At 43.7% G+C, this 22,455-nt stretch overlaps 1 protein-coding gene across 3 annotated transcripts in view; it reads right to left on the bottom strand.

The window, feature by feature from the left end:
- Window positions 1-4,176: 4,176 nt before the first annotated feature.
- AXIN2 (axin 2) overlaps window positions 4,177-22,455 on the bottom strand; it is a 48,491-nt gene continuing 30,212 nt past the window's right edge. For all 3 annotated transcript variants that reach the window (XM_081849589.1, XM_081849591.1, XM_081849590.1), the window contains exons 6-11: window positions 21,678-22,186; window positions 21,243-21,434; window positions 20,695-20,925; window positions 19,787-19,882; window positions 16,530-16,697; window positions 4,177-6,561 (exon numbers count right to left, since the gene is read on the bottom strand). In XM_081849589.1, the coding sequence (XP_081705715.1) occupies window positions 6,435-6,561; window positions 16,530-16,697; window positions 19,787-19,882; window positions 20,695-20,925; window positions 21,243-21,434; window positions 21,678-22,186 (1,323 nt within the window). In that variant the 3' untranslated portion in view covers window positions 4,177-6,434. The remainder of the gene's footprint in view (window positions 6,562-16,529; window positions 16,698-19,786; window positions 19,883-20,694; window positions 20,926-21,242; window positions 21,435-21,677; window positions 22,187-22,455) is intronic.

The following is a 22,455-nucleotide window of genomic DNA, read 5'->3' as shown; positions in this document are numbered from 1 at the left end:
GCTTTCTGTTCTCATGAGGGAACAAAAGGGGAGGAGGCCTCCAAGACATACAGGACGCCATTCGTTGTTCAATACATTTCAAATATTAAAAGCCCTTCCTCTGATTCAGTGCTTAAGAAGACAAAGCAAAGCGATCCTCCAGACCTCAGGAGGTTTACTGTCAGGAAATGTGAGACTACCTGAACATGCTGACACTTTTCCATACCCACAATGTGGTCAATACAAAATGAAATGAAATGCTTAAGGCGTATTTTGGAAATAATAAATAATAATCATAATACTTTCATTATTTATGTGCCGCCCATCTGGCTCGGTTACCCCAGCCACTGTGGGCGGCTTCCAACAGATTTAAACACAATAGGACAACATTAAAAACTTTCCTAGACACAGCTGCCTTCAGGGGTCTTATAATAGTCAGATAGTTGTTTATTTCCTTGACATCTGAAGGGAGGGCGCCACTACCGAGAAGGCCCTCTGCCTCGTCCCCTGTAACTTGGCTTCTCCCAGTGAGGGAACCGCCAGAAGGCCCTCGGAGCTGGATATCAGTGTCTGGGCTGAATGATGGGGGTGGAGACGCTCCTTTAAAAAGTATAAACTCCTTTTAAAACTTATTTTCTGTAAGTGATCTATATTTGCCAGTAGCAAGATATTCCACACATATTTAAATGGGTGAATATGACAGGCACAAAATTTTGTGGGTCATCCTTTTGGCGTGGCGGGGTCTGTACTCAAGAAACAAACTGCAACAAGATAGAAGCTTGGTTTTTAAAAAGAAAATCTGTGCAGACATTCTATGAATGGTCTCTTATTATAAGTGCTGGGGTTGAGGACTTCAGCCAGTATTTGTCAATATGAAGACTGATGAAATCGGTCGACTTCTAGACAAAGTTTCCTTTGGTATGTCTTCTTTCTTTCCAGGTGCTTTAATATCTTTGCTGTCATATTTTCTCACTGATATCAGCAAGTGTGAGAGTCAGAACTTTTTTTGATTGTTTGTTTAATGAAAGCTCAAGTTCTCTGCGTTCTAACAGTGCTTGAAAGAACAGCTCAAAACTGCTCCAGGAACCACTTTCAGGAACCCCTGCATCATTCTGGTCAGGTCAATCTGCATCAGAGTGCAGGATCAGAGCGCAGGATCAGGACCGGCACTTCTGAAATAGTCAAGGTGGTGCCATTCTTTGAAAGCGACATATTAAGGTGGTATTTAATGATCACCACATCCGACTTACAATCAAAACAGGAGAGAGTTTTTCCACTTCTCATTCATTTTTAAAGGACTATTCAAACACCCTTTTATCTCCACTAAACAGCCTGCCATGTATTTGAAGACATTTTATTTTTTGTTTCTACAGACATCCAGGGGGGCAAAAAGAGAGGAAAGAAGAAGAAAAGAAGAAGAAAAGAGAGAGGCAAGTATTTCAGAATAGTGATATATGAAGATGCAAAGGCTTATATGGCAAGCGAAGGACTTCAAACTGACTCAGACACATTCATCTTCCCAAGAAGAATTAGACTCAGTGTGATTCGTTTTAATAGCAGCAGCAGAAGAAATAATACTACCGTGCAGTCTAAGTTCCTAACCTTTGATGGTAGAATAGGGAGAGAAAAATAACTTTCTTCCCCCATGTTGCTGAAGTCTGCCTACCCATCTGTTATGTCCAGCTCATCAATTAAGGTGAACCCGCGAACTTGAGGTGTTTAATAAAGACAGCAATCCATTTAAATGTGGGGAACCGCCTGCAGCTTTATTTTAACTGAGAATTCAGTTCTTAGCCCTGTGTACTCAGTGTGAAGTTTTTCTCATGTTAGGAATGAAGTCTCCTCTCACAGGCAAAATAATTCCAGATGCACTGTTACTACCTGGGCAAGAGCAGAACAGGGAGAGGGCGGAGGAAGGACTAGATGCCATTTTTGGATGACACAAAAGAAAGAAAGCCCAAGTTTTTAACACGGGGTGTACAAAGGGCACTGCAATGGATGGCAAGTCACAGATAAGAGAGGTCTTAGGTGTCAGGTAGCAAGAAGATGGGCACTACGGTGAAGCAGAGGTTTTCACCAGGTACAAATCATCTTCTGAAGAGATGTGACTGGTCACAAAATTTAATTCCTGAATCATAAGATGAGAAGGATGCAGAAACTGAATATGAGGTGTGTATGTGTTTCAATATCCAAGTCCTTTTACAGAATGCAGAAACAATTGGCTGGGAGCATTTGGAAATCTATACAGTGGTACCTCGGGTTACATACGCTTCAGGTTACAGACTCTGCTAACCCAGAAATAGTGCTTCAGGTTAAGAACTTTGCTTCAGGATGAGAACAGAAATTGTGCTCCGGCGGTGCGGCAGCAGCAGGAGGCCCCATTAGCTAAAGTGGTGCTTCAGGTTAAGAACAGTTTCAGGTTAAGAACGGACCTCCGGAATGAATTAAGTACTTAACCCGAGGTACCATTGTATTTAGAGCTTACAGCCCAGTGATCAAATATGCTGCTAGGACAAGCCCTATTGAACGGGAATAGGATATAGTTACTCTCTAGATCAGGGTTTCCCAAACTTGGGTCTCCAGCTGTTTTTGGACTACAACCCCCACCATCCCTAGCTATCAGGATCAGTGGTCAAGGATGATGGGAATTGTAGTCCAAAGGCTGCTGAAGACCCAAGTTTTGGGGGAAACTGCCTAGGACCATGTCTGGAAGTAACCAAAAACCCTCTACAGTAAGAGGATCTGTGGCTCTCTGGATTTTACCATTAATGCACATTGTGAGAATGTTAGAAGCTCCTCTTGACTTCAGAAGTCACTTTCTTCAGCGGGGACTGTAAGGTAAGTGTGTTGTTTAGCTTCTTACTGAAGTAGGACACCAGGGCTATATACCTTTTTGACAAGGCCACCTTTGTGTTAATGAGCATTAATGGGGCTGAGTGACTCAAGAGAGACACCATTTTTCTTCCAGCACTACCTCAAACCTTGCCCTGAAGACCTCTTATATGATGTGATACACGTTGATTTAATCTATGCCTAGGGTCTAGTTATTTCTGCTTTGACGGTTACCCACACGGACTTTTCAAGGCTTAATTTGCTGTGACTTGAGTCTGCCCAAAACGACATGTTTCGTCCTAGTCCCTCTGCTTTCAGATACATAGGAGGTGACTGTAGATACTTACGTTAGCTACTATTAGTAAGATAATATCAAAACATTTAAACTGAGAGGAAACAGAACCCTGCATATGCTCAAAGACACTCTCTTCTTTGCCTGAAGGCAAAATGAGCCATGTTTTCCTGGCATCCAAGGTCTCAAGGCTAAATTAAGGTTCATTGTAAAACCGCTTGAGATTTCAACTTTCATTACTTCAACTTTTCAAACTTAGAATGTTTTAAATCCCCAAAATTGCCTGGATTCCTGTGGTTTGAGATTCAGTGATCTTAGGACAGCTGTCTAAAGATGATAACTTACTTATGATTTCTTCACTCCCAGTTAATTAACCCACCACTCAATTCAACCCCTTGCATTTTCCTTTTAGTCTCCCTTGCCTCCCTCTTCCCACGCAACAAAGTTCTTAAAATGAAACTCCTAGGAATGTATTTTGTTGGATTTAGGATGGTTTGGATGGTTGAAACTTGCTCTAATAAGCAACAACAACAACAACAAAAAGACCCTTAGATTAAAAAACCAGAACAAAAAAAGGGGGGAAAGATTATATTAATTTGAAAAATATAAAAATTTTAATAAAGGCTACATCTCTTAATTACAATAATTATTGTACCAAGTAATTTTTTTTCTTTAAATGAAACTCTTTATAATGCATAATTTACAGTATAAGTAGAACAAATGTCATGGCAAAAGTCATAAAGTACAAGGACTTGTAGTAAAAAGGCATAAAATATATTATACATAAACCCCTTTACACAAAGAAGGGAAGAGTTTGGACCCTGAACACAGGGCGTAACATGGCATATTAACACCATGTAGGCACAGGTACTGTACTGATTGAAGTGTTTTTCTTAAAAACACACACTAGAGATAGTGTATTAATAGCATTTTCGCATCACATTCTTTCCTACACTATATACAGACGTATTATACAAAAGAAATGTAATGTTGGCATACAATGCACCAATTAAAAACAAAACACAATAGAAATAAAATGTGTTTTCGGGGTGGGTAGGTGGGGCTTAAAAAAAAAAAAAAACTTTTTTTGCCACAATACACACAATCCAATTAGAGGATGTATTTGATAGTTTGAACAACGACACACCCAAAGCGAGAGACTCTGTTGCCCTTATATAGCTCAGTGGAATCTTTTATTATGGGGAGCCGTAATTTCATCATCTAGAAAGTTGGAAGCAAGCTACGCAGGATTGAACAGGGCACTAGCTTCCATTTGCTATAATGGAATGGGATGGGGCACCATACATTTTGACGGTTTGGCCTATTAAATACAGTTTACCATACAGAAAAGTACCACTACCGAAAATGTGACTACATTTCTTCAAATAAATAAATAAAAAAGCATCACTGATTTCGTTGAAAAACATTCTGTTCAGGGTTTCCCAAACTTAGGCCTCCAGCTGTTTTTGGAATACAACTCCCATCATCCCTAGCAGGAGCTGTGGTCAGGGATGATGGGAACTGTAGTCCAAAAACAGCTGGAGACCAAAGTTGTGTGTGTGATCTGGCTAAACTGGTGTTTATGTGAACTGGATGGTTTCATGTACCGCTTTTCATAAAACTGGACTATATGAACCATTTGGGTGGGCATTAACTTCATAATTCTGCACTTGGGGACTTGCTATAGGACACTTTGCTGAAGACACTGGAAGCAATGCAATGCATTGCATACTGCAATGCTACAAAAATACAGACAACTGTATATTCTTACCACAGAAACTGACTGATAAGACCCATATATTGTTATTACCCCCTGTAGCTGTTATATTTATCCCATGAGAACACTGCTAGGTCCGGTGCAGAGCCAACATTCTCAATCTGCCCATGGTTAGGGGGATCAGGAACACCTATGCGCTTGTGTATTCATTCTTCGTCCTCTCCTGCAGTGAATTTTCCCCAAGCTCACCAAGGTGCAGCATTCCTTTGGACCATCATTAACGGTAGCCATGGTGAGCTTCAAACCAAACTTCACAACCATGATTGGAAGCAGGCTTGAGCAAACTCTTCTAAACATAATAACAGCTAGCATTACCATCAGGGCAGATATAACCCTGCACTGTAGTTACGTGGGTGGCGCTGTGGTCTAAACCACTGAGCCTCTTGGGCTTGCTGATCGGAAGGTCGGAGGTTCAAATTCCCACGACGGGGTGAGCTCCCGTTGCTCTTTCCCAGCTTCTGCCAACATAGATGTTTGAAAGCATACCAGCCTAAGTAGATAAATAGGTATCACTGTGGCGGGAAGGTGAACTGTGTTTCCGTGCGCTCTGGCTTCCGTCAGTGTTTTGCTGCGCCAGAAGCAGTTTAGTCATGCTGGCCACATGACTCGGAAAGCTGTCTGCAGATGAGCGCCACATCCCATAGTTGTCTTTGACTGGACTTCACCATTGAGGGGATCTTTACCTTTTACCTTTACTGTGGTTATACCCAAAAGAGGATTCGTGGGGAAAGGGAGCAGGACGAAGAATGTAACAGTCTATGCGGTGATCCTGATCTCCTAACCACTGATAGGCAACTGAGTATTGTACATCTGAACCAGACCTAACAAACAGAGCAGCATTGATTCAAAATCTACCAATTTTTAGAAGAGCAAATGTGTAAGACAATATTCCCTCTTCTCCCCTTTTCCTCCAAGAAAAAAACAGCTGGAGGAATAATGCTGGACAGAACATGATTCCAGCTTGTTTTCTAAGGTGGCAGAAATGAATTCACTTTTCTTTTCTTCTTAATAAAAGACAAAATTCTAATGATTTAGATAGTGGAAACAAAGTAAATAATAAAATATAAAACCACCCCTTTTTTCCATATCACATCTTCTCTTCTCTCCATTGTTTAAAGCAGCATGTCCAAAAACTGGACTTAAGGGAAAAAACCAGACTGTTCAATAAATATCGATAAGGATTACTGTAAGGTAAGCTATACACAGTTTCTCTTAGTCCATAAGGTTTGGGATCCCCAGGAAGCCATATATTATATATGGAAGTCTTTCAAAACATGGTCTGCATCTTCAATAACCCAGAGTGGTCATGTTTTCAATAAATAGTTCGGGGTTGTTAACATCCTTGCACCCAGCTCGACACCTTTTTTTAAAAAAAATAATGTAAGGCTGATTTGGCAAAGGCTTCATAGACCTTAATTTGTCTGTGTTGCTTTTTCTTCATTGGTTCCAACCTTCCTTCAAAAGCTTTGTTTGGTGGTTTTGTCCAAAAGCCAGCGTCTTTTAGCTTATGTCTCCTTAAAACACACTCACAGACAATGCCAGCCAGTCAATCTATCAGTCAATCCTCTCCACTTTCCCAAGGACTCTTCCTTCGTACATTGGCAGAACAGTGTCGTCGTCCCAGATTTCCTCGAAAACTGCACCGCAGTCAAACTCTTTGCTTGCCTTCTTGAAGTAATACCTGGAATCAATAAGATCAACAGATGCAAAATAAATGAAGAGCATTTTGGAATTGCTGTTTTTGAAAGTGTCTGTAGCAAGCATCCACCCAACATTCCATATCCAGAATGTCATAGGAGCCCAACACCCCTTGCCCAAACACCAAACTCTTATGTTTCCATGGGCAGCTAAGGCAGAATTGAGACAAATAACACTGAACATAACATTAGAAAACCCAATGGCCCATCTAAGTCCAGGATCCTGTTCTCACAGCGGCCAACCAGGTTCCTGTGGGAAGCCCACAAGCAGATTGAAAGCAACCTGCTGGATCAAACCAAAGATGAAGTTCAGCAGCCATAATCTGCTGCCTCCCAATTGCTTCTAGCATCCTCTTGCAAGGTAGGAGATAACAGAACACCCAACTGGCCCGAGCAACTAATATTCAACAGCACAGTGCCTCTGAATTTGGCTACCACCATTGATCAACCCTACACTCTGTGAATTCCACCCCTTCCAAGCCCCTTTTATAAAGGCATCTAAGGAAAGTGGCCATTAGCTCATCTTGTGATCAAATTGTGATCCATTTGCCACAGGCTGGCATTACCTGACTGCTCTTTGACATAGTACATAAATATGATCCTCAACGCACTCTTCCCCAAAAGCCTTGCTACATCTTATAATGTTGTTCACTCTCAGGCACCACCTTAGTTATCCACATGATTCACCCTAAAGGCACACATTACGGTTACAAAAGAGATGCTACTGAAAAACAGCCTGGGCATGGCTAGTGAACCTTGCCCTGGTTGTCACGTAAGGACACATGGATTTCCATCATCACTGTGTGAAACTCCATAGTCCCATTTCATGCTGCTGACTGTTGTTGAAGTGGTGCATGTCTCGAAATGTGGTGGTGGAGACCCACATGGCAAGTTATGTTCCATCTAAGGGAGGAGGATTTTGACAGGCCCCACTGGTATGCAGAATTGGCTTAGCTTACAGAATGTAGCTTTTATGTATGGTTTGGGGGCAGGAAATGGGAGCTTGTGACCCTCCAGATATTGTTGGAGTACAACTGCCATAATCTCCGATTATTGGCTTGGGCTGATAGGAACTGGAGTCTAGTTGCCTGCCTTTGGTTTAGGGACAGGAGGGGCGCCACACACACACACACACACACACACACACACACACACACACAGAGGGAGTTCAGATTGGACCTTAGCATTGTAATTGAGCCCAAGCTGTTTTGAGAGAGCTGTGCTGACAGAGAAATTATTGCAACTCAGTATTCTGCTTTATATTCCTGTCGTAAGACATACAAATGCTGGACTGGAAGGAGTTTGTGTCTTCATAGAAGCTGCTGAGACTATTTCAAGCAGAGTTATCCACTGGCCAGGTTTTAAACCTCCACGCTTTTCGAAAAACCCTACTGTCATTCTCTGTGCCAAAGTTTTGCAATAGACCACTTTAAAACAACACTGCATTATCAGCACCCTTGCTATATTGGTATTATTATTATTATTATTTCAACAATCCCTCACAAAACACATTATTTAATTGCTTTTAAAAGTTTTATCTGTGGGTAAGAAACAGGCTTTGGGATTTCTGCTGTGTTTTATTGTGTTAATTTTGTTATGTACAGTAAACCCGCAAACTTAGGTGTATTTCACTTGTGTGCATTCAGCTTTACGCACTTGGCCGAAATGTTAAAAAAATTAAAAGGGGAGCAGAAAGGAGGCAGGTGTCCCATCCAGGAAAAAAGGCTTTGGAAATCCCACCTGCCATTGTACCCTAGGATGCGGGTGGTGCTGTGGGTTAAACCACAGAGCTAGGATATAAACCCCTGGGTTTATATCAACGCCCACAATCTTGTCTTTTATCATTTGCGAGACCAGCACCACTGATTTTGCTCAACCACATATATTTTGACAAAGCAGTCTCCATGAGAACAGGCCCTACAGCAGTGAACTGCCCTCCCAAACCAAGTTAAGCTTCCACAGCTCAAAGATCTACACAATTTAGACTAGAGATATCACACTCTGGACATATAAATGCAACTTAAGAGGAAAGCTCTTGGAAAAACAAAAGAAGGGCAAAAAAGCAAATTGAATGTACCAATTAATATATTTATTTATTTTTTGAAAGAGGAGGCACCTTTGGGACAGTTCTTTAAACCACTTACAGATATTGGCAGCAGGAATGCAAAGTTTCTCCCTGGCCAAGCATCTGATTTAAGGAAATAAAAATCTAAAACAAAACCCATTATTTCCAATTTAGCCATATGACTAAACTTTATACAGCGCCGCTCCTTACAATTTTGAGACTTCTACTAAAGTGGATTTTGAAGAAGAGAGAAAAGTTACACATTGTAAAACCGGGAATATTTCATTTGAAGCCTGTTGTTGTTTTTTCTTTTTTAGTAAAAGCTCCAAACTGCTGACACATTCCAAAGAAGAACATCCAAAAACAGAACAACACTTTAAAAAAGGACAGAGATTGCTACATCTCTGCTTCGATATTTCCGAGTGGCCCCCTGCGTAATGAGCAATCTTGGCTTAGATTGCAATATTTGACACAGAAAGGTCAAGCAGGAGTGTCCCGCTTTCCCTTTCTTCAGGCTTGGGATCGTTAGATCACGAAGCCAGTGCTCATGCAGACAAAAAAAATAAAAAAATAGCGCCCCTTCCCCTCTTGTGTCAAACAGTAAGGACCCCTCTATTATCCTGAATTAGACCGTTCAGCTTCTTGATTAAAGGTTCCTTTTATCCCCCCTTCCAGCATTCTTCCTTCTCAGGCTGCTTAATTGCATATGCACAAAATGAAGGCCTTCCATTCAGAGGGTTAGCATTTAGGGAGCCTGCTTGTCTACTACCACACACACACACACACACACACACACACACACACACACCTCCTTGCACCCAGGCTGATCTCTCGCCCTCTTCCAAGGAGCTCTCTTTTGCCATGCAGTCACAGGCAAGGAAATATTCTTATGCGATCAGCCTTAAGGGGAAAACACCAACAAGAACCACCCAAGTTTTAAAGTAACTAAGTATATTCAAAGGAAAGGCAGCTCAGTCACATTTTCTACCATATTAAAGTATCCCCTCAACTTTGAATTCCCTCTTATAAAGCAACTTTCTTTGGCTAGGGATCTACTTGAGCACCCGTTTTTGCTTTGATATTTAAGACCTCTGAACATACCAACAAGAGACTGGTTTATCTGACAGGAGGTTTTATTTATCTGACTTTGATTAGGGAGATAACAAGATGGGTCTCTTAATCAAGTTAGAAAAGGAAAACTGTTCAGTCATCAGACTTTTTTTGTCACTTTCAGATGAACCCATGGAGGTAACAAAATCCATTTACTTCAGAAGAGGCCAAAATTCTCCCACCGACCAGCCTTCCTTTTGCTGATCCAAAACCAAAATACAATGAAACTTCCTTCTAGAATCCCTCAAGCTAGCAGGCCAGAGAGGAAAAATGAGGAGGGGGGGGGGAAAAACTTTGAATGAGGCACAAAAGGACTTTCACTCCGTTTTATCTCCTCCTTTCCAAGAGGATAAACAGCTGTAGCAATAACTTCCCCCTTGATCTTAAAACTCTGGCAGCGTTGACAAAATTCTTTGTTTGAACGCCACATTTTTATTTTCTTGAAAGAAAGAATAAAAAGGAGGGGGGGAGCTCCACACGCTGACCTTTTCCCTAACTACAACCTTATTTCTCACAGAGAAGTGCAAAAGGGGGGGAGGTGGGGGGGTGGTGGTGAGGGAGAATGCAAACTAATATCTCCCCCCCCCCAACCTCTTAAAACACATCAGGAGGTCCTTATTTGCTTGTGCAGGGGGGGACTCTCTCCATTGAAACAATTTTTGAAAAAATGTGGCAAGGTTTGCTTTCTTTCTCTCCCCCTCTTCTGCTGCATGTCTCTCCCCCCCCAATCCCCCCCCCCCGCTTTTTCTACATCTGGCACCCATACAGTCTACAAGGCTTGGAGTTACTGCTCTTTTTCTGAACTACTGCCATGTTACCCAACACTATGCAGAGTGAATAAGAGAGAGAGAGAGAGAGAGAGAGAGAGAGAGAGAGAGAGAGAGAGAGAGAGAGAGAGAGAGAGAGAGACTGTGTGTTTGTTAAGTGTAAGGGCATGCTTCTGATATTGTGTGTGTGTGTGTGTGTTGAGAGAGAGAGAGAAACTCCAAAACTATTATATCGCCTCCTAATATTTCCCCTAAAAACAATCAACAAAGGCACATACCCACCCCTGAGTTCACACCGCCATAGCTGAAGAGTACCTCAGCAGAAACCCGAGGTACCTACGTTGTTGCAGACTGACTCGTTCAATAAAGAATTTTGAGTGTCAACCATTTATGCATGCCTTTGTGTGTTAAAAATGAAAGGCACAGGCTTCAAAGACATGCTTATTAAGTGTGCCTTGGAACAAAATCAATGCCAGATGTGACCAGAGCAACCAAGCCAATCCTTCCCCTCAGCAATGCCTGCAACTCTGGGCAGTATATATGGCCCTGTTCCTTGAAGGTCACCTGCAGCTTCGCTCTTCGTCCCCCTCTTCTCCCCCCAACCCACCCACCCCCAAATAATAATAATCAAAGCTTGGATCAAAATGATTCCCTGAGGGAGCAACACATTCAGATAATTAGTTTTACCTTGGGTCTGTACAAAATTCCTCCCATATATATATATATATATATATATATATATATATATATATATATATATAGGAATCTTGTACAGTATGTCTATCATCTCTCTCTCTCTCTCTCTCTCTCTCTCTCTCTCTCTCCCCCTCCCTCCCCACTGGTCTTTGGCCTCAGCTCCTTTTGTACACATTGCGTACAAAAGTCAAAGAAATAATAAGCCCAAAGTTATCTGTCACTTTAAAATGCTCTAACCACAGTTACAGCGCGATCCTATAGCAGGGGCCAGCAACCTAAGGCCCATGGGCCACAAGCGGCCAATGGGGGTCGTTTAACTGGCCCCTGAGCCACCCGCTCAGCGAGTCCCCCCGCACTGCGCTAAACCGCCACAGCGCAGCGCGGGGACTTGCTTCCATGGCGCCGGAAATCATGTCTGCGCATGCGCAGATGGCGGAAATCGCAGGCGCGCACACGTGATCCGGCCCATGAAGGGATCTCCACTGGAGTGAACTGGCCCAGGTGACGTAAACCTTGCTGACCCCTGTCCTATAGGAATGGTAACAAGCTCAGCTAAGCATCATCAGTTTCATTCTAGGAGTTCTTCAGAGGTTATCAGAATGATCTGGTCCTGATTTTCCCATCACTGACTTCCATAAAATACACAGTAAGCAAATTCAAGGCCCCTGGCTTTGTGTCTACTTAAGAGATCTAAAAAATTCTGGAAATTTTGAAGTCATTGGAAGAGGGAGGGTTTTGTCAGGAAAGAAGGGAAATTTGGGGATAAATAGGGAATGAACTACTTTGCATATCAAAAGTCACTTTGTAACTTTATGCATTGTGTATACTGGTCTACCATATAATTATCATATCTGGTATATTCAAAGTTACAGTTCATCCAGACAATATTTAACAATTGAATTTATTATGGTGTTTTGGGTGTGTCCCTCCCCAAGCAGTGTGAACTGAACGGCAACAAAATTTTGTCGCTCTCTACTTTCTCCCGCTTCCAACTACTCCAACAAGAGGAAGGCCATAATCAAAAGAGGCATCAGAACCTTCTTCCTTCTCTTGTGACAATGGGAGTGCCTTCCAAGAGACAGAGATGCATCTTGCTCTTGTAGGTGAGAGTTGCACTCGCAGTTGACAGATGAGGACTTAATACAGTGGTGCCCCGCAAGACGAACGCCTCGCAAGACGGAAAACCCATGGTATGCAAACAGAAATCTAGGTTTCCCTTAGAGTGTGGTCCTGAATTTTTTTCTGCTTGGGACGGGATGGGGAGCAGATTTGAACAGTGTTAGAAACTGGGGTAGAAAAGCTAGGAGCCAAACGGCTTCTAGAACCTGAGTTGTGGGTGCCAAAACAGAATGTCTAGTTGCCCCAGGCGGTCGGCAACATTTTTTAAATCATTTTGATAAGCATGCGCTAATACGCAATTCACATAAGTGACACATTGTTAATATCACATTCTTAGCATAAATTATGAATACATGTTTTAATTTTGTGTTTACAACAAAAAATATTGGTACCGTACTTCGGTTTTCAAAACACTCTACAGTGGTACCTCGGGTTACATACACTTCAGGTTACATATGCTTCAGGTTACAGACTCCGCTAACCCAGAAATAGTACCTCGGGTTAAGAACTTTGCTTCAGGATGAGAACAGAAATCGTGCTCCGGCAGCGCAGCAGCAGGAGGCCCCATTAGCTAAAGTGGTGCTTCAGGTTAAGAACAGTTTCAGGTTAAGAACGGACCTCCAGAACGAATTAAGTACTTAACCCAAGGTACCGCTGTACTCTTTATTGTTAAACTCCTTAACATATTGTCTATCCTTAACATATACTCCGAGGCTTCAAAGCACATACATTTCAGCAATCCTTGAGTGTCAGCCAGGTGTGAAATATGGCACTTAAGACTTTTTGAGGTGCTTGCAAATGGAGAATCTTTAGGCACAAAATGTGCCCGGCGCCCTGCTAATTTCAAACCCTGGATTTGGAGGGGAGGGGGAAGCCCCGTTGTGCCAGCAGGAGCCCTTGAGCCGGCATCCACTAGCACACCAGATTAGTTTAATCTTGGCCTATGTTTGCTATGTACAAGAGATGCAGGCCCTACTATGTTTTCTTCTATGCTCATCATGAAAACATATTAAGGCAATTTACGAAAAGCCTACACTCAGATTGGTGGTGGGGAGCATAGATCCATTCCGTAAAACTGGCATCAGCGGACTGGACATCACAGTGAAAAAAGGGCCTATGTTCATTGAGTTCTACAATCAAGTTTACATGAGAGCTCTGCTTGATCAGCTGAATGTACCATCTAGGCCAGGGGTAAGGTAAAGGTAAAGGGACCCCTGACCATTAGGTCCAGTCGTGACCGACTCTGGGGTTGTGGTGCTCATCTCACTTTATTGGCTGAGGGAGCCGGCGTACAGCTTCCGGGTCATGTGGCCAGCATGACTAAGCCGCTTCTGGCAAACCAGAGCAGCGCACGGAAATGCCATTTACCTTCCCACCGGAGCGGTACCTATTTATCTACTTGCACTTTGACGTGCTTTCGAACTGCTAGGTTGGCAGGAGTAGAGACCGAACAATGGGAGCTCACCCCATCATGGGGATTCGAACTGCCGACCTTCTGATTGGCAAGCCCTAGGCTCTGTGGTTTAATGCACAGCGTCACCCGCGTCCCATAAGCCAGGGGTAGTCAGCCTTTTTATACCTACTGCCCACTAATGCATCTTTCTTGATGGTAAAATTTCCTTACCGCTCACCAGTGCTCGATGGAAGGAGGATTCAGCTTGTACCATAGAACCCCCCCCTACCGCCAACCTAGAATCCTGAAAAGCCCACTAGTGGGTGGTAGGGACCAGGTTTACAACCCCTAATCTAGGCCATCATTCTGCTCTCACGGTAGCCAACCAGATGCCTGTAGAAAGCCCACAAGCAGGGCCAGAGTGAAGCAGCATTCTCCCCACCTGTGATTCCCAATGCTACCAGGAACCCAAAATGCACAATAACTTCTCCTTGGTGTGTTCAGCCACCACTTCATAGAATTGTAGAGTTGGAAGGGACCCTGAGGATTATCTGGTCCAATCCCCTGCCAATGCAGGAATACGCAGACTGTCCTTTACGGGGACCGAACCTGCAACCTTGGCATTATCAGCACCACGCTCAAACCAACTGAGCTATGCATGCACTTGCACAACAGCTGTCCATACAGGGAAATCTGTCATTTTCAGGCTGAGGAAGCAAGGAAGAAAAGCACTGGCAGCTCAAACCACATGGATACTGCCTGCCACATGCTGGTTGCCCCTTGGAGAGTTTTAGTTCGCATTCCCATCACTTTGGTAGCATATGTGCTGCCCCGTAGGGATGGACTTTATATGCTGTAATTTCACACGTTTATATTCTGCTTTCCATCTGGTATGGGCACCAGATTCAAAGCGATTCAGAGCGATTTAAAAAAACACCACAAACAACCCAGAGTGATAACCAACAAATGGCTATAGAAGCCAGATAAAAAACATCAGAGTAAAGCTACAATGTGCTGAAAACCTGGAGGAATAAAAAGAAAAAAGCAGGGCAAAAGGATAAAGACAGAGTTGGTTGCCAGGCAAGCCTCCCTAGAGCACACATTCCTCGGGCAGTAGCAGCAAAAGGCCCTGTCCTGGATTGCTTCCTGCCTCTCCTCTGGTGGCAGATGGACAGCTTCCAATGAGGACCTTAATACATAGGCAGGGCATGTCTTCATAACACAGAAAACACATCAAGGCAGGGGGGGCTCTCCCAATGCTGCTGGACTGCACCCCTATCACCCCTGACCATTGGGCATGCTGGCTGGGGCTGATGGTTGGTGGTGGTCCAACAATGTCTGGAGCAGAACAAGACCCCCTACCCCTGCTTTAAAGCAGTAAGTTTTCCAAAGGAACCAATGGCATCTTGTGAGCTTTTGGCAAAAACTCAAGTGCACCAGGGCAACTGTGAGTGGAGAAGACACAGAGGATCAGGAGGTTAAGAGTAACAAAGGGTAGGGAGGAAAACAATAGCTATGTGCGTAATTATATGGTCCTGCGGTAGAATGAATCCACAGCTTCCAATCTGGGTTTTGAGCCCCTCCACTGATGCTCATACATTTCCCACTGTCGCAGTCCTGCCAGCTACAGACATTCACACCTTGGCTAATGTGAGAAGTGGGTATAATGTGAGCAGTGGGTTTGCCTGACTAAGGGACATTTGGCAACACAAATTCCAAATGCACATAGAATCATACAATAGAACTGTAGAGCTGGAAGGGATCCCAAGGGTCATCTAGTCCAATCCCTTGCAATGCAGGAATCTCAACTTAAGGCGTATCTCACTAAAGGCACATTCACACATTGGGTATTTACACAGGACGTGCCAACCGAGGAAATGTGAGCTGCATGTCCGGTTGATCCTATGTACTGTCCAAGAGATGGATATGTACCTCAGGATCTAAAATCTTCACTCAATACTACAATATTGATTTTGCAGCATCTAGTTTGCAGTACATTCTGTGAAACCTACACCTCTCCTCACACAGTTTGTGCCTGATACCTTCAGCAAATAGCGTACCAAGTACAATAAATCAAAGTGGCTTATTTCTTTTCACAAATTAGGGTTTATCATTTTAGTCTGTTTCCATGGGCAAGCAGGACTTTGATTTAAGGCTTAGTTGCTTACACAGCCTCGTGCAAAACAAACCCCAGAATCACCTAACCAAAGGAAGAACACACTTCAGACGCTATCACCTCCCTTGCAAATAGAGACACATAGCTGTGATCTCATAGGAAGCACTTACATGCGCAATAAACATTACTACCCCTCAGCAGCTGATTACTCTGAAGCTGATTATTTACATTTTGCAAACTGCAAAGAGGGAATAATTAGCTACAGAGAAATCGATTGCAGGGAAATCAAATTACTTGTTACAAACAAAACCAGAAGCACTTCTAAGGCAGCAGCAATAGCCAGGGAATGAACTCAGAATGAATGAATACCTATTACGCTAGATTGTGGCTCATCCGCTTGTGAAAGGAAACTGCGCTGACAACATCGTTATATAGTCTATCTATATAGGTGAGGCCTAGTCTGGTTGCTGGAGCAACCAATCCACCTCTTAACTACTATTGGTTTGGTGGGTAAATACAAAGAGGACAGCAGAAACTCAGACAGACTAGTGAGCAAAGTTGCAGCCAACCATCAAAAGCCTTTCCTTGTGGGAGGATGCTTAGAAATATATCTTTGGTTATTTTGGCACACGGTCTCTGCAAACACAAGGGAAGAAGAAGAAGAAAGAAACCACAAATATGCTTACCTATAATTTCCCTTCTTGCTCAGCTGCTCTTTAAAGTGCCCAAGTGTCAGGCTCTGGGCCTTTAACATCCTCCTATAGGGAATTTCCTCTCCACAGAAAAAATAAGTGACAACCAACTCACTAGGCTGGGAAGAGTGAGCAACAGGGAGTTTCTTTGGTTCTTTGTGACTGAAACATAAAAGAAGGGAGGAAAGAAATAGACATTATTTAGAAAGCATTTATGCCATAGTCAGAGAGCACAACTTCATGAGGAGCATATATAGTCACCTAACCACCTATATTAGCTGGATAGTAAAATAAATGCATACGCTTGATATCTGTTAGTACACCAAACTCCGAAAGTCTCCATGCCTGATAAACATTACCAGTGGATGGTTAGAGGAATGGGGTTTGCATTTAAACACAGAGCATTAAAGCCAAGGGGCAAGACCAGCATATTTTGTGGAGTTTTGAACCCGGAAATGCACAAGCTTTAATTGCCAACCTGAAACCCATGTAAAAATCTCCAACTAGCCACTGAACATGTTTTGTGGCCTAAAGATTTACAGTTGGGGTTGTAGAACCTGTGGCCTATAGTGGATGATAGCGTGGGGGGCGGGCACACGCCTAACCTGCTAATGCCCATGTAGCCGTTGCATACAGGGATGGAGAGGGAGCAAGGTAGAAGTGAGGCTGGTGCAGTGCAAACACACCAGTGGAACTAACCTGCTACTCACACCAGTGCTTTTGCGCCTTGCCAACCTCCCCCTTTCGGTTCCAATATGCAGCAACAACAGAGGCAACCAGGGGTCAGGTGAGTGCCATTGCCCCACCCCACCTTCTGATATTGCCTGTCCATACGCCGATACCCATCTGCTCCAGCCATCATGGCCAATGGGCAGGGATGATGAGAAATGTGGTCCAGAAATATCCGGAGGCCCACAGGTGTCTCATCCCTGCTTTATAGGCTCAAGTCAATTTGGTCCACATGGCAACGCTCCTTGGAGCACAATGTCAGTCTCATTCCCACCTCTAATTTGTTGTTTATATGTTGTATGAGCTTGGTCAAGTCAAGTCATTCCTTTATCAACCTAAAAGCAACCACAACCCTGCTGTCCATTTCCAAACACCAACAGAATAGGCCAAATGGGGGAAGTTGAGCACTGCAATGGTTCAGTTCAACTACATGGAGTCTGGCTGAGGTGCTTTCTAGCCACTTCTCAGCCAGGTTCACTTTGCCATAGACAACTAGAGTGTTTGTTCCTTTGGGGAGCTTAGCTGAATTACTGAGCTCTCAGGACTGTGTAAGACTTCTTAGGAACTAAACGGTATACAGGTGAATTCTGAGAAAAGATAGCCCTTGAGGAAACTTTCCACTATCGTTCCCAGCACTCTGTAACCTTCTCAGAAGGAGTTGCTGTTGTTGCTGCTATTTAAATTTGGCAGTTGCCCAAGGCAACCCAAAGCAATTTACAACCAAACATGCAGGCAATGAACCCACATAGATATGTTAGAGCCAAAAGAAAAAAGAAATACATTAAAAACATCTTGCCTACTTCTAAAAGGCCACAGATAGTTAAAGACCAAAGGCCTGGCTGCAGAGGAATTTTTTTTGCCTTGCACCTAAAGATATGCGATGGTGCCTTCTGGACCTCTTATGAAGGGGGCACAACAAGGGTCCAGGATTATGAGCACAGGATCTGGGCCAAATCATATGGGGAAAAGTGGTCATACAGGTATTGTGGATGAAGAATTAAACTCAGTCAGAACCAACTAAGAAACTGCAGTGTTATTCTCCATGGATTTATAGTAATATAAATTGATGGAGAACATCTTCTGAAACTAGTTGCCTGTGAAGCTTCTGTATTTTTCCATGCTGAATTTCTGGACTTTCTTTCAGCAGTGGTTAGATTTTTAAGCCTTCATCTATGTGTTTTGAACTGCATTTTACCAATTTGTTGCATTTTATCAATGATCTCCTTGTTTTTAATGCAACAGACAAACATGGTTATCCCTCTGGAAACTAACTTGATTTCCAAGCCTCTACAACAATGTGGAATACAATCTTGTCTACACACATACACACGCCTTTTTGGTGGTGGCCCCATATCTGCGGAATGACCTCTCAACTTTATATTGTTTTAGACAGCAGATAAGAACTCACTCTTTCTGTCAAGCTTTTAGAGGTGGAATGGTTAAGCCATTTTTATGATGCTGTCAATTAAGTTATACATGGTTAAATTAAGTTATACATTTTTAAAAATCTTTTTGCTTATTATTTTTTTTATTGCCTTATCTTTTGTAAGTTGCCCTGCGACTTGTGTGTGTGAGAGAGAGAAGGATGGTATAGCAATCTCTTACTAAATAAATAAAATAAATCCAAAGCTTCACATGAGCAGAGGTTTCCAATTCACTTCCGTGTCAAGGCAAACACCATACTTTCTTCTACACTGGTGTGAATTAGGAAGCTCCTCATTATGTGTACCAACACATGCATATTAAAAACTGCTGTGTCCAGGTAAGAGATGTGCCTGTTGCACCAGATTTTGTGGTGCAGTTACAGTCAAGCAGATTTTTGGAGCCATGATGTTGTGGAGCCAATGGCAAGAGCAGCAGATAGCTAAGCTCTCCTCACACCTTGGGGACTCCCAAGGAAGATCGACCCTCTTAGGGAATAACAAACAACTCAGTTACTCAGCAGAATAGCAACGCCGCTTTGAATGCCATGCAGGCAACTTCTGAGGCAACATTGACTTGGCATGTCAAAAGGTCACAAAGTGTTACTCCACAGTAATTTACTCTTCCTAATTTGTTCCAAGTCTTTGTAGAGTGGCTTCAGGAAGAGAAAAAAAGCTACTCGCACAGACAGCTGGTGGACTTAAGGTCAACCAATTAAAAATGAAAGGCTACAGTCAGGTGGCTTAGCCTGGACTTCAAACATTGCTCATTGCTTAAGATGAAGAGCGTAAGAAAGAAAACTTTAATTATTTAGACGGTAGCAGATTTCTTGTTAAAAAGAACTATCCTGTAATTAGACTAATCCAATCTTTGTCCACTTTACAGGAATGCAAGCTTTTTTAAAAAATAAAAAAAATCAGAAGACAAGATTTGGAAAAAAATGTTTTGTTCTGTTTTCACCCCCCTCAAAAGAGGAAAGACCAAGCATTAGCTGCCACGGAAAGATTACATTTTCAAAGCACCACCCCACTGATAAAACACAAGTTTTGAAAGGTAATGAATGATATCCAAAGCTAGATGTTGCATATGGCAACACTCACTCTTCTGCCGCTATGCTTGCATTGCAGAAAGGACTGTTTCCTCCTGGTACAGAAGTCAAGTGGTTGCGATCCCTGGGCTGACTTGAAGCTGAACATCTAAAGGTTGAAAAACGGGAAGGGGGAGCAGAGAAAGGGAAGAATGATTAAGGATGTCAAAATCCCACCAGTATATCTAATATCCAGGGCAGACAGTTAAAACTATGCCTGAGTTTTCCAGTGAAAGACAGCAAGGCTCTTTGTCCAAGTAACCGGATTCACTTCCACAAGATGTTTAAGAAAAACAAACAAGGGCAGAGTTCAATATTCTAATTGTTTGTGATAAGAACGGGAGATTATAATTTCTAAGGCAATGTTCCGTTTAATGGCTAGGCCTTTTGTGGCTTTGCACCACCAGACCTTCACATCACCTGCAGTGCCATAAACTTCCACTAGGATGAAGACAGCCAAACTAAAATGGCATTAACTTGCAAGGGGATTTACAAATAAAGCTACTGTGTGGTTTTTTTTACAGCTGTTAAGAAGTTTTGTTTCTTCTCCATCTTAAAAAGGGTTGTGTGAAGCTCAAACTGGACTGGAAAATGACAAAAGCGTTAAGGTCGGGGAGGGGGCAAAGAGGTGGCCGCTGTGCTTCAGCCCCAAGTCACCCCTCCAAGAGGGCTAAATGAACCACATGAATTAGCATCACATCCTTCCCATCTTTCATTCTCAGGACTGACCACCAGACACGAGCCTGCAAGAACATAGCCCAATTTGCTTTATTTTCTTGCCACAAACCATCAGCTATCTGATAAGGAAGTGAAAACATTCAACTTTTGAAGATAATGTTCACATGTGCAAGACCTTTTGCACCTATGTTGCAGTAAGGGCAGTAAAGAGGCACCCCAGCACCCAACCTGTAGGAAGGTTACCGTTGTTTCTGTGGCTTGGACACTTCCGCTAGCCTGCGGCAAGCTTCCTCCAGCTGGGCCAGAGTGTTAGGTGGCGTCAGCGGGGGCATGGCAGGATCCTGGACGAAAGGGTGGGCGGGCTGAGCACCACGCGGGTGGCTGCTGCTCCCCCAGAGGTGGTGACGGGCCAGGCGCTCGCCAGGCATGCCTCTGGTGGACTCTGAATTGTAGGCCTTCTTTGTGCTTTGTGTGCTGCAGAGAAGAAGACAGGGGAGAGGGAAGGAACAAGGTTATAAAAGCTGGAAAATATGAGTTTAATAGCAGCTTCTGTTCTGTGCACTCACTCTCCCAAAAAAAGAAAGAAAAGAAAAAGTCTGTCATAACATGAAAAGGGGCTCTTGCCAAAAACATGACATTTTTGTGGTTTTTCTGGTTCCGCAGAACAGCTTTCATATTAAACCGGAGGAGCAAAAGAGCTCCATTTGTTTTTAGTGATTGTAAAAATAGACAGCTGTGTAAGAGATAAATATTTACCGGGAGCAAGAGTGTTGCAGACAGCTTATATTTACCTATGGGGTTTGTGCTTAGATTGTCTTTCACTCTCCAGCATCCACTGCCAGACATTCTGAGAGCGGTCCGCCTCCCCTCCAGGTAGCTGGATTCCTGGTGGTATGGAGAGCCCTCCTCCTTCTCCGCCTGGCAGAATGATGCCATCTGGTAGCTTACAGTTCCTTTTGGGTAGTGTCCCGGTTCGGCTGAGGCTTCAGTGAGAGAGAAAAGAGAAGAGCACTTAAGATTGCTCCTTGTTTGCCGTTCTGCTAGCTTATGCCAGAAACACACAGCACCCCAGCTCTCCTCCTCTTCCCCGTAATCCCCAGCTCTTTGCGATTTCATAAACTACCAACAGCTACCCATTGTTTACAGAGCACGGTGTGAGTCACAGCACTATAGCCAAGTTTTTGACACCTGCCCTTCCCCATGCTCAACCACCAGAGGAAACTTACCCAAACGGCTCTAGCTGAGCCATAGGGAGGTCCACCCCCTTGGAGTGCCCCTTGCACTTGGAGTAACAATAGTAGTCACTGCCCCCGGCGGCGCATAAACACTGGACTCGCTGGGCAGCTTCCGCTTCTATCTGCTCTTTCGTCTTGGGAATGGTGTGGTGGTGGATGTAGTGGTGGTGAACGTGGTTGGTGGTCTGCTTCGTGATAAATCCTTTGCCGATGAGGGCGCAGGCTGTGGGGATCGAAGCTGTGCCCGGTGCAAGGAGCAACTTGCCCCCGGGGAGGCGGTCCGGAGAGCGTGCACGAGGGCTGTGCCGGCCCATGCCAGGAGACTGGCACCCCGGGGTCTTCAGCACTCGGGAGAGGTGGTCGTCTAGGATTGCCTGAGGGTCGTCCTCGTAGCTGCCGGAGGGCAAGAGGGCAAGGGGGTGTGGCGGGTGCTGATTGGCCCCAACCTCTCGGCCAGGCTGTGCACCCGCAGGTGCGTCGGATCCCTCCTTCTCTTCATCCTTCAAGGGCAAAACACGAAGGGCAATCAATCAATCAATCAATCCATCCATCCATCTGCAAAGCTGAACAAGGGCGGTTGAGAAACTGCTCCAGACATTATGCATTTCTGCATTAACAGCCTGAAGAGGAGATAACAGACCTACAAGGGGGGCTGGCGGTCAGGTCCGTTATTGTCTTTTAAATACCAAGAGGCACGCAGAGAAAACGGGAAGAGGGAATCATTCACATTTTCGGGTTTTAAAGACAGGAGAATTGACAGCTTGCCCCT

This window comes from Podarcis erhardii, assembly GCF_964252035.2.
Source record: "Podarcis erhardii genome assembly, chromosome: 2".
NCBI classification, from domain to species: Eukaryota; Metazoa; Chordata; class Lepidosauria; order Squamata; family Lacertidae; genus Podarcis; species Podarcis erhardii.
This window is presented reverse-complemented; position numbering and strand designations above follow the sequence as displayed.